Here is an 11589-nt window from a genome sequence, read left to right on the forward strand (position 1 = left end):
CGAAGGGCGGGATTGGCGGACTCGCGGGCAGGGGGCGGGACAAAAGGCGCGGATTGGTGGCATGAGAGGGGCCAAGCCCAAAGGGGAGGGGCCGAGGCCAGCGATTGGCTGAGCAAGTGAGAAGGGACGTGCAGAGCTGCTTTGCCGAGCCGAGGAACGGATTTAGTCTGGAGTCCGGGGGCAGAGTCGAGTCTCCGGATTGGATTGGAGCGGACTTGGGGGAGGGGATACGAATGCAAAGAAGGGAGCACGGGCAGGATTGACAGAAAGAGGCTAGAAGAGGAGCTGATCTTGAGCTGGCGGGAGCGATTACTGGTCTCAAAGGCAAAAAGAAGGAAAACTCGGAAGATAGGCGCAGGTTACTTCCCGCCTCCCTTTGCAGATAATCTTCCAAGAAAACCTTTGCTGTGCGATTTATATTCTCCGCGTAGTCCCATTGGCTCCCTCCCACTGGTCTAGAGAGGACACTACAACCCCCTAGTTGGACTGCTTAGGTTTTCCTTTGCTTGTGTCCGAAACCTAAGCTTAGGAGCCCTCCTACCGCACAGGGCTTTCATCAGTGAAACACGGCCTAGCAACCACTGACGTTACCATATGCAGCGGGTTAATTGGTTAGATTCAGGAACCCAGAGAAACATTTCATTTGTATAGTCCCCACCCCACCCGACCCCACCCCAAAGACCACATAGACAGGTCGTTTGCACTGGGCTGACTGTATTTGCATAAAGCCAAGGAGGGGAAACGGCAGGGCCAGCGGTAGGCTGAGCTCACTGGCAGTAGAAATCCCATTTCTGAAAAAGAGAAAGGGGAAACAGTGAAGAGAAAACCAGCGGTCACACCACAAAGGATCTAGTGGTTTTAGCAAAGGCTGCAGCTGCAGGGCCCAGGTCTGGCCACACAAGTGCTACGCAAATTAGCCTAGAGCCCTCTAATCTTTGCACCTCCCAACTGGACCCATTTTACTGGTGAGAAAATTGAGGCAGGGAAAGAATTTCTCCCAGCGCACACACCTAGGGAGCCAAGGGTGGGAGCATGTTTGCCCATCCCCACAACCTAAGGGTCCTCCCCCCAGATTTTTTGCCAGCCCCCATGACACTCACGTCTGTCTTCACATCGACTTTGCCAGGTTTCAGGGTCTGGTCCTCCCGGACAATGCTACTGGGGAAATAGCCCAGGCGAGCGGCCAGATCTCCATAGTAATCTCCCTGAACCTAGGGAAGAGGAGTTAAAAGCTAGGGTCTGGAAAGATGGCAAGCTTATGCCTGCTGAAGGCCTTTGCATCCTCCCTTGTCCCTGATCTCCACACAACTGGCTCCATCCTTGTCATACGAATCTCAGCTTAAATGTCACCTGTTCAGAAGCCTTTTCTGACCACCCAAGTCGGTCTCTGTTAACTCTCACAGCAGCGCATATTTGCTTTTATTATTATTATTATTTTGGAGACAGGGTCTCACTGTGTCGCCCAGGTTGGGGTGCAGTAGCATGATCACAGCTCACTGCAGCCTCAACTTCTGGGCTCAAGCAATCCTCCCACCTCAGCCTCCCGAGTAGCCGGGACCACAGATACACGCCATGATGCCCAGTTAATTTTTAATTTTTTTTTTTTGTAGAGATGGGGGGGTCTTGCTGTGTTGCCCAGGCTGGTCTCGAACTCCTGGGCTCAAGCTATCTTCCCAACTTGGCCTTACTTGGGATTACAGGTGTGAACTACCGTGTCCAGCTGCTATTTTTTATGACTTGCTTTTTGCTCATTTCCCTCCATTAGAATAAAAAGGATCATTTGTTGTTGTATCTTGGTGTCTAGAACAGAATGTGGGACCATAGCAGGTGCCCTAAAATTGGTAAATAAAGTGAAAATAGGCTGGGGGGGCAGTGGCTCACACCTAGAATCCCAGCACTCTGGGAGGCCAAGGTGGGCAGATCATGAGGTCAAGAGTTCAAGACCAACCTGGCCAGTATGGTGAAACCCTGTCTCTACTAAAAATACAAAAATTAGCCAGGTGTGGTGGTGCATGCCTGTAATCCCAGGTACTCGGGAGGCTGAGGCAGGAGAATCGCTTGAACCCAAGAGGTGGAGGTTACAGTGAGCCGAGATCGCACCATTGCATTCCGGCCTGAGTGACAGAGCAAGTCTCTATCTTCGAAAAAATTAAAAATAAATAAATAAGGGCCGGGCGCAGTGGCTCACGCCTGTAATCCCAGCACTTTGGGAGGCTGAGGTGGGCGGATCATGAGGTCAGGAGTTCGAGACCAGCCTGGCCAATATGGTGAAACCCTATCTCTACTATAAATACAAAAATTAGCCGGGCGTGGTGGCGCATGCCTATAGTCCCAGCTACTCAAGCACGAGAACTGCTTGAACCCGCGAGGCGGAGGTTGCAGTGAGCCGAGATCGCGCCACCGCACTCTAGCCAGGGCAACAGAGTGACACGCTGTCTCAAAAATAAATAAAGTAAGTAAGTAAGTAAGTAACAATATCTCCCCACAATGTCTATTTCAGTTCATCCCCCTCAAATCTTCTCTTCATGGGGATAATGAGTCTACCCCAGCCCTGTACCCTTCCCTCTTTCACTCTCCCAAGACTCACGCTGCCTCCCCAGAAGAGCCGCCCACGGCCCTTCAGCTTGGAGAAGACATACACCACTTGGCCCTGGTGAATGGTCAGGAATCGGCAGTCGGGGGCCATGTAGTCCTGAAGGGCCACAGCCATGGAGATAGGGTCTAGGGAAGGAATAGAAGGGAATGCAACACCCTCCACACAGGCTAACACCCCAAGCCCCCAGTTCTCCCTCCCCACTCTTACGGCTGCACTCCTGGTCTGCACACAGCTTCCGGTCAGCTAGCTTGGGCATGGGGCCACCCCCAACACCTGGTCCGGAGAAGGCAGACAGCAAGACGATGACACCGAGGAACACCAGGGACCAGGCCATCGTGGACTGTGAGCAAGAGAGTGAGCAAAGGGGTGCTGAGGTCTCCAATTTCCTCCCCTCCCTCTCTCCCATAGCTCAAGGAAACTTGTGTTCTTGGTCTTATCCCCGCCCTAAACCAGTCCCAAATTTCGCCCACACCACCTAGAAGTTGCTACCCAGCCAGAACCATTTCAAGGATAGGGTAAAGGCTGCAAGCCCAAGGAAATTCCCAGATAAGGTCCAAAGCAGCTCACAGCTTTCCCAGTGACAGCCCCCTCCTCAACAATCACAGAGGCCCAGACAAGGTGGTTGAGATATTCAATTCCATCTTCTCTTGAGTTGGCTTAGGTACCTGGGCTCCTCTGCTGTCCCCTCTGGCGACAGAAGCAGGAGGAGCCTGTAAGGAAAACCACCTTGGAATTTCCTGTGCTGTGGGGCAGGAGAACAAGGCAGCCCTTTGATGACCAGAAACAGCTCAGCCCTGGAGTACTGACTGAATATTGTATGCTGAACCTTAGGCTAGGCAATGTCCCACCACGATCACTGTTTATCTGCACCAGCCGCTTCCCACTGGATGACCTGGGCTAAGCTATTTCTCCTCACAAAGCCTCAGCATCCTTATATGTAAAATGGGAACAATAAAAAAAGCCAGTAGTTACAGAGCATTCACCAAGTACGTATTTATGTTATGAACTCAAATGGATACTCTGTATCATGTCAGGAGGAGTGATTATAAACCCTCCCTTTCTTTTTTGAGACAGGGTCTCACCCTGTTGCCCAGGTGGAGTGCAATGGTGCCATTGTGGCTCACCGCAGCCTCAACCTCCTAGACTCAGGCAATCCTCCCACCTCAGCCTCCTGAGTAACTGGGACTACAGGCACAAGCCACCTATGCCCGATTAATCCATTTTTTTAAAATAGTTATTTTGAGGTAGGGTCTTGCTCTGTTGCCCAGGTTGGAGTACAGTGGCATGATCCTGGTTCACTGTAGCCCCTATTTCCTGGGCTCAAGCAGTCCTCCCACCTCAGCCTACCGAGTAGCTAGGACCACAGACATGCACTATTATGCCCAGTTAATTTTTTGTATCTTTTGGTAGAGACAGGGTTTCCTCATGTTGCCCAACCTCGTCTCAAACTCCTGGGCTCAAGCAATCTGCCCACCGTGGCTTTCCAAAGTGCTGGGATTACAGGCATGAGCCACCAAGCCCAGCCTAATTTAATTTTTTGAGACAGGATCTTGCTGTTGCTCAGGCTGAAGTACAGTGATGTGATCATGGCTCACGAAATCCTCCCCCCTCAGCCTCCTGAGTAGAATAGTAGGCGGGTCACCATTCTTGGATGATTTATTTTTATTTTTATTTTTCTAGAGCCAGTGCCTTACTATACTGCCTGGGCTGGTCTTGAGCTCATGTCCCGAAGTGATCCTCCCGCCTCAGCCTCCCAAAGCACTGGGATTACAGGCATGAGCCACCAATGCCTGGCCTATGACCCCTTGTTACATGGAAATGGAAGTGTGGAGTTAAGGAACTTGTCTAAGGCTTACAGAGCCAGGAAGTGGAGAAGTGGAGGGGCTAAGACTTGTATCCAGGCCCACAGCCATTGCTATGTTTTTTTTTTTTTTTTTTTTTTGAGATGGAGTCTCATATTGCAGTGGTACTATCTCGGTTCACTGCAACCTCCGCCCCGGCTTCAAGCAATTCTCCTGCCTCAGCCTCCTGAGTAGCTGGGATTACAGGCATGCACCACCATGCCCAGCTATTTTTGTATTTTTAGTAGAGACAGGGTTTCTCCATGTTGGCCAGGCTGGTCTCAAACTCCCAACCTCAGGTGATCCACCTGCCTCGGCGTCCCAAAATGCTGGGATTACAGGCGTGAGTCACCACCCCCGGCCTGAAAGATTTTTTTTTACAGACAGGGTCTCACTCTGTCGCCCAGACTGGAGTACAGTGCCACAATCACAGCTCACTCAGCCTTGAATGACTGGGCTCAAGCTATCCTCCCACCACGGCCTCCTAAGTAGCCGTGACTATAAGTGTGAGCCACTGCACCTGGCTTCGAAATGCATTTTTTTTTTTTTTTTTTTTTTTTTGAGACGTTGTTTCGCTTTTGTTGCCCAGGCTGGAGTGCAATGGCGCGATCTTAGCTCCCTGCAACCTCCCCTTCCCGGGTTCAGGTGATTCTCCTGCCTCAGCCTCCCAAGTAGCTGGGATTACAGGCGTGCGCCACCACGCCCAGCTAATTTTATATTTTTAGTGGAGATGGGGTTTCACCATGTTGGTCAGGCTGGTGTCTAACTCCTGACATCAAGTGACCCACCCGCCTTGGCCTCCAAAAGTGTTGGGATTACATGTGTGAGCCACTGCACCCGGCCCCACTTTAAAACCCTCTTTAAAAAATTATTTCTTGGCCTGGCACAGTGGCTCATGCCTGTAATTCCAGCACTTTGAGAGGCCGAGGCGGGTGGATCACCTGAGGTCAGGAGTTTGAGACCAGCCTGACCAACATGGAGAAACCCCGTCTCTACTAAAAATACAAAAAAAATTAGCTGGGCGTGGTGGCACATGCCTATAATCCCAGCTACTAGGGAGGCTGTGGCAGGAGAATTGCTTGAACCTGGGAGGCAGAGGTTGTGGTGAGCCGAGATAGTGCCATTGCACTCCAGCCTGGGCAACAAGAGTGAAAACTCTGCCTAAAAAAAAAAAAAAAAAAAAAAATTATTTCTTCATTCAGGCCAGGCATGGTGGCTTACTCTTGTAATCCCACCACTTTGGGAGGCTAAGGCAGGCGGATCACTTGAGGTCAGGAGTCTTGAGACCAACCTGGCCAACATGGTGAAAATACAAAAATTAGACAGGTGTGGTGGTGCACATCTGTAGTCCCAGCTACTTGGGAGGCCGAACCAGAATCACTTGAAACTGGGAGGTGGAGGCTGCAGTGAGCCATGCCACTGCACTCCAGCCTGGACAAGATCCTGTCTCAAAAAAAAAAAAAAAAAAAATCAGCTGGGCGCGGTGGCTCACACCTATAATCTCAGCACTTTGGGAGGCCGAGGCGGTCAGGTCACAAGGTCAGAAGCTTGAGACCAGCCTGGTCAATCTGGTGAAACCCTGTCTCTACTTAAAAATACAAAAATGAGTCAGGCGTAGTGGCACGTGCCTGTAGTCCCAGCTACTCGGGAGGCTGAGGCAGGAGAACTGCTTGAACCTGGGAGGTGGAGGTTGCAATGAGCCAAGATCATGCCACTGCACTCCAGCCTGGGTGACAGAGTGAGACTCCTGTCTCAAAAAAAAAAAAAAAAAATCATTTCTTCATTCATTAAAGATTTCATGAGTACATAAAGTATGCTAGGCCTTGATCCAGACCCTGGAGATTCATCAAGGAATGAAAAATAAAGGGGAGATAATCAATGAACAAAGTTCAGATATATGATAGTGTGTGAAGTATTAAGGATACTCAGAAAGAACACTCAAGAATCAGCTGTGGGGACTGTGCCCCCTGCCCCATATTACTGATGAAGCCACAAAGAAGTAGAAGTGACTTCAATTCCCAAAGCCCAATGCAGGTATCTCCTGTTGCATACTTAGCCTAAGGCCAACATTGGCCCAGTGCAGTGGCTCATGCCTGTAATCCCAGCACTTTGGGAGGTTGAGACAGGAGGATTGCTAGAGCCTAAAAATTTGAGACCAGCCTGGGTAACACAGCGAGACCCTCATACCTACAAAAAGAAAAAAAAAGAAAAACTAGCTGGGCATGGTGGTACACACCTATAGTCCCAGCCACTCAGGAGGTGGAGGTGGGAGGACCACTTGAACCCAAGCGGTAGAGGCTGCAGTGAGCCATGATCATGCCACTGCACTCCAGAGCTAGACCCTGTTTAGAAAAAAAAGAACAAAATTATCAACTTTTCTATGGGTCGAATATCTCAGGCTCAAGGTCTGCTATAAGGCTGCAATCAGCCTGTCAGCCAGGGGTACAGTTTCATCTGAAGGCTGAACTGTAGGAGGACTGCTTCCAAGCCCATTCAGGCAGCTGTTGTAGAGATTCAGTTGTTTGTGGGAACTGGACTGAGGGCCTCTGTCCTCAGTTTTCTTGACACATGGACCTCTACAGACAGCTCACAACACAGCAGCTGGAAGTACCCCCACTTTGTACTCTCCCTCCATATTGCAGCCACAGGAACAGGGTCACTGAGAAGCACAAATTTTTAAAAATTTTTTTAGACTTTTGAGACAGAATCTCGCTCTGTCACCCAGGCTGGAGTGCAGTGGTGCAATCTTGGCTTAGTGCAACCTCTGCCTTCCAGGTTCAAGCAATTCTTCTGCTTCAGCCTCCATGTAGCTGAGACTACAGGCACATGCCACCATGCCCAGCTAATTTTTGAATATTTAGTAGAGATGAGGTTTCACCATATTGGCCACACTGGTCTCGATCTCCTGACCTCAAGTGATCCACCCACCTCAGCCTCCCAAAGTGCTGGGATTACAGAGGTGAGGCACCGCGCCCGGCCTCTTTTTTTTCATCTCTCACCTCCAAAGTGTGCTTCGGAGATCCACAGGCTGAGCATCCTTCTCCAGAGGGTCTGCCTTGCTCCCAGGGCCCCTCACCTCTAAACTGGCAAGTCCAAGCGTTTTTTAGAAAAGAATGGACACACACAGGCTTGGGGCCAGTGAGGAGTTTGTCAGGGATGAAGACTAGGTCTGTGCCATGTCTATAAACCCAACACCAAGCACCATGAGCTCAGCTCAAACGCACCTTCTCAGAGGGGTTTTGTGGACCACTCATTACTGTTCCCAGCCCCACCACCCACTTCACATCAGGATTTTTTTTTTTTTTTTTTGGACAGATTCTTGGCCTGTCACCCAGGCTGGGGTGCAGTGGTGAGATCTCGGCTCACTGCAACCTCCATCTCCCAGGTTCAAGCGATTCTCCTGCCTTATCCTCCCGAGTAGCTGCGATTACAAGCACACACCACCACGTCTAACTAATTTTGTTGTTGTTGTTGTATTTTTAGTAGAGATAGGGTTTCAGCATGTTGGCCAGGATGGTCTCAAACTCCTGATCTCAAGTGTTCCACCTACCTCAGCCTCCCAAAGTGCTGGGATTACAGGCGTGAGCCACCATGCCCGGCCCAGCCAAGGTTGTTTTTTGTTTTGAGATGGGGTCTCGCTCTGTCACCCAGGCTGGAGTACAGTGGTGCCATCATAGCTCACTGCAGCCTTGAACTGGGCTCCAGTGAACCTCCTGGTTCAGGCTCCCAAGTAGCTTGAGACTATAGGCATGTGCCACCACGCATAGCTAATTTTTAATTTTTTTTTGTAGAGATGAAGTCTCGCTTTGTTGCCCAGGGTGGTCTCCTTGCCTCAAGCGACCATCCCACCTCGGCCTCTCAGTGTGCTGGCCCCACCACATCAGTTTTGTTTTCATCACAATACGATATTGGAAATTGTCCATTTTATTCATCACTGCGTATCTTATCCCTACAAAGGTATGTAGCACACAACAGGTACTCAGCAAATATTTGCTGAACTTATTGTTTGCCAAGTGCCTGAAAGGGGGAGAGTGTGTGTTGGGGGGTGGGTAATAACTACAAACATCATCATGGTATTAATATAGAGGGACTACTCTTTACACAGGAAGTAAACAAAACTCAGACAGGGGACATCAACTGCCCATAGGCTAACAGCTAGGAAGTCCCCAGAAAGCAGAAACCAGGACCGGCTGACCATGGAACCCACATACTTAATAGCCAGTAGGCCTGTGGTTGCCAGTGTGGTGGGCGAGACATTTCCCCTTGCCTATTGGCAATAAACGTCATTTACTGCAGACGGCAATTCCTCTCTTGTTCCCACCTTTCCCATCACACGAGGTCTGCATGGGGTGCCTTGTATCTTCACTGCTTCTAATACTGACATTCCTTGTGAACGGGAAGAGCAGAGCATGAGCAGGATTGGGTTTTGAGCCTTGACAGGAAAATAAGAATTTAGTATGTTTAGCCAGGTTCATTAGTGGCTCACACCTGTAATCCCAGCACGTTGGGAGGCCGAGGTGGGTGAATCATTTGAGGTCAGGAGTTTAAGACTGGGAAGCGGAGGTTGCAGTCAGCAGAAATTGCACCACTATACTCCAGCCTGGGCAACAAGAGCAAAATTCCATCTCAAAAAAAAATTAAATAAAAATAAAAATTAGCCAGGCATGGTGGCAGGTGCCTGGAGTCCCAGCTACTTGGGAGGCTGAGGCAGGAGAATCACAAGAACCTGAGAGGTGGAGGTTCCAGTGAGCTGAGATCATGCCACTGCACTCCAGCCTGGGCGACAAGAGTAGCTGGGATTACAGGCATGTGCCTCCACACTCAACTAATTCTTGTATTTTTAGTAGAGATAGGGTTTCACCATCTTGGCCAGGATGGTCTCAATTTCCTGACCTTGTCATCCACCCGCCTTGGCTCCCAGAGTGCTGGGATTACAGGCGTAAGCCACCGCACCAGGCCTACTGTATTTAGTGGTAGATCTCCTACTTTTTGCCAAAAGATTGCCTTTTTCCTTGTACCTGGTGTGAGAAAGGGTTTTAATGTGTGCATGCGTATACACACACACACACACATATATACACAATTTTTTTTTTTTTTGAGATGGAGTCTCGCTTTTTGTCGCCGAGGCTGGAGTGCAGTGGTGCGATCTCAGCTCACTGCAACCTCTGCCTCCCAAGTTCAAGCAATTCTTGTGCCTCAGCCTCCCGAGTAGCTGGGACTATAAGCATGTACCACCATGCCCAGCTAATTTTTTGTACTTTTTTTTTGAGACAGATTCTCGCTCTGTTGCCCAGGCTTCAGTGCAAGCCTGGATCACTGCAACCTCCACCTCCCAGGGGCAAGTAATTCTCCCACCTCAGCCTCATGAGTAGCTGGGATTGGCACCTACCATCATGCCAGGCTTTCTGTATTTTTGTAGACAGTTTCACCATATTGGCCAGGCGAGTCTTGAACTCCTGACCTCAGATGAGTCGCCCACCTTGGCTTCCCAAAGTGCTGAGATTACAGGCATGAGCCACCACGCCTGGCCAATTTTTTATGTATTTTTGATAGAGATGGGGTTTCACCATGTTGCCCAGGCTGGTCTTGAACTCCTGAGCTGAGATAATCTATCCACTTTGGCCTCCCAAAGTGCTAGGATTATAGGCGTGAGCCACAGCACCGGGCCATGCGCATGTTATTTTTGGTCAATTTAAAATTCCCCAGGACAGGAGTGTGACAACCTGCTAAGGACAGCCTCCCCCCCCAGCCAATCTCCCTTTTTTTTTTTTTGAGACAGAGTCTTGCTGTTGCCCAGGCTGGAGTGCAATGGCACGATCTTGGTTCACTGCACCCTCCGCCTCCCGGGTTCAAATTATTCTTCTGCCTCAGCCTCCTAAGTAGCTGAGATTACAGGCGCGCACCACCACGCCTGGCTAATTTTGTATTTTCAGTAGAGATGGGTTTTTTTTCCATGTTGGCCAGGCTGGTCTTGAACTCCTGACCTCGTGATCTGCCCACCTCGGCCTCCCAAGGTGCTGGGATTACAGGAGTGAGCCATCACACCCGACTCAAATCTCCCTTTCTTTTTTTGTTTTTGAGACAGTCTCGCTCTGTGGCCCAGGCTGGAGTGGAGTGGCTTGATCTTGATTCACTGCAACCTCCACCTCCTGGGATCAAGCAATTCTCCTGCCTCAGCCTCCTGAGTAGCTGGGATTACAGGCACGCACCCCCATGCTTGGCTTATTTTTTTCATACTTTTAGTAGAGACAGGGTTTCACCATGTTGGTCAGGCTGGTCTTGAACTCCTGACCTCGTGATCTGCCCACCTCAGCCTCCCAAGGGGCTGGGATTACAGGCATGAGCCACTGTGCCCGGCCCTAATGTGCCTTTCTTATCCAGAGTTGCAGCTGGGTATGTGGCCGTACAGCCAAAAGTCACATATCCTAGACTTCCCCGCAGCTACACACTGCAGGGGAATTGGGGTCAGGCACCTGCCCAAGGATCCTGGCTGGCCACTGGCTAGGAAGGTAGATCACCTGTGTGTGAGGCGGCCATACCCCTCATACCAGCATCAAGTCAGTAGCTTCCCAGGAGTGATCAAATGAGTCCAGGCGCTGCCAGAAGTCAGAGTAGCATCCCGCTAAACTCTAGCTAGGAGTTCATTCAGGGGTTTCAAACTCGAACTCAAGAGTCTCAAACCCAGACTGCCACTCCTACCAATCACCCTCTGCATGATTTCAGCAGCACCAAGTTTCCTGTATTAAATTCCTTTCTGCTTGAACTACCTACTGTGGTTTCTGTGGGGCCATTGCTACAACAGGCTGCACTTTTGTGAAGAGTAGAAAAAGGTGAAGAAACACCTCTTCCTTAACACTCTTGTCATCTGTTAGAAAACTGGTGGCGTAAACATGTAACATTCTTGTGCAGTACCCAACCTGCCTAACTGTACGTGGCAGCCCTGACTTTCCATTTCCTGACCTAGGATTCCATTTCCTGCTGTGAATCGGGATAATATACAAAACTGCCAAAGCAGTAGTTGTAACCCAAGTTTGAACAATATTACTACACTATCCTGTGCTTCCCCAAGGTTGCAAACCTCAAAATGCCAAGAGGTTAAAAAACCCAGGATGGGCTGCTCAAGTGGAGGAAAGGAACCATGAAGAGCAAGAA

At 49.9% G+C, this 11589-nt stretch overlaps 1 protein-coding gene across 2 annotated transcripts; it reads right to left on the reverse strand.

Annotated features, from left to right (window-relative positions):
• Positions 1-697: 697 nt before the first annotated feature.
• MIA (MIA SH3 domain containing) lies at positions 698-11497 on the reverse strand. 2 transcript variants are annotated; one of them, XM_073016436.1, is made up of 5 exons: positions 3164-11497; positions 2804-2936; positions 2588-2721; positions 1101-1211; positions 698-791 (listed from the first exon to the last, which is right to left on the reverse strand). In XM_073016436.1, the coding sequence occupies exons 2-5, from the start codon at positions 2928-2930 to the stop codon at positions 768-770; spliced, it is 396 nt and encodes a 131-aa protein (XP_072872537.1). In that variant the 5' UTR covers positions 2931-2936; positions 3164-11497; the 3' UTR covers positions 698-767. The 2 variants fall into 2 exon arrangements, with proteins under 2 accessions (XP_072872537.1, XP_007995060.3); XM_007996869.3 differs by having other exon boundaries at positions 2804-11497.
• Positions 11498-11589: the final 92 nt, after the last annotated feature.

The sequence above is a fragment of the Chlorocebus sabaeus genome, chromosome 6 (assembly GCF_047675955.1).
Source record: "Chlorocebus sabaeus isolate Y175 chromosome 6, mChlSab1.0.hap1, whole genome shotgun sequence".
In the NCBI taxonomy this organism is placed as follows: domain Eukaryota; kingdom Metazoa; phylum Chordata; class Mammalia; order Primates; family Cercopithecidae; genus Chlorocebus; species Chlorocebus sabaeus.

Bases quoted from the DNA above. Each gene is read 5' to 3' on its own strand.
- MIA (XM_007996869.3), bottom strand. From the start codon at position 3,002: ATGGGAGAGAGGGAGGGGAGGAAATTGGAGACCTCAGCACCCCTTTGC. The intron at 1,212-2,587 runs GTGAGTCTTGGG...CCTCTTCCCTAG, and splicing joins GGCTCTTCTGGGGAGGCAGC to GTTCAGGGAGATTACTATGG. The intron at 792-1,100 runs GTGAGTGTCATG...TCTCTTTTTCAG, and splicing joins AAGTCGATGTGAAGACAGAC to AAATGGGATTTCTACTGCCA.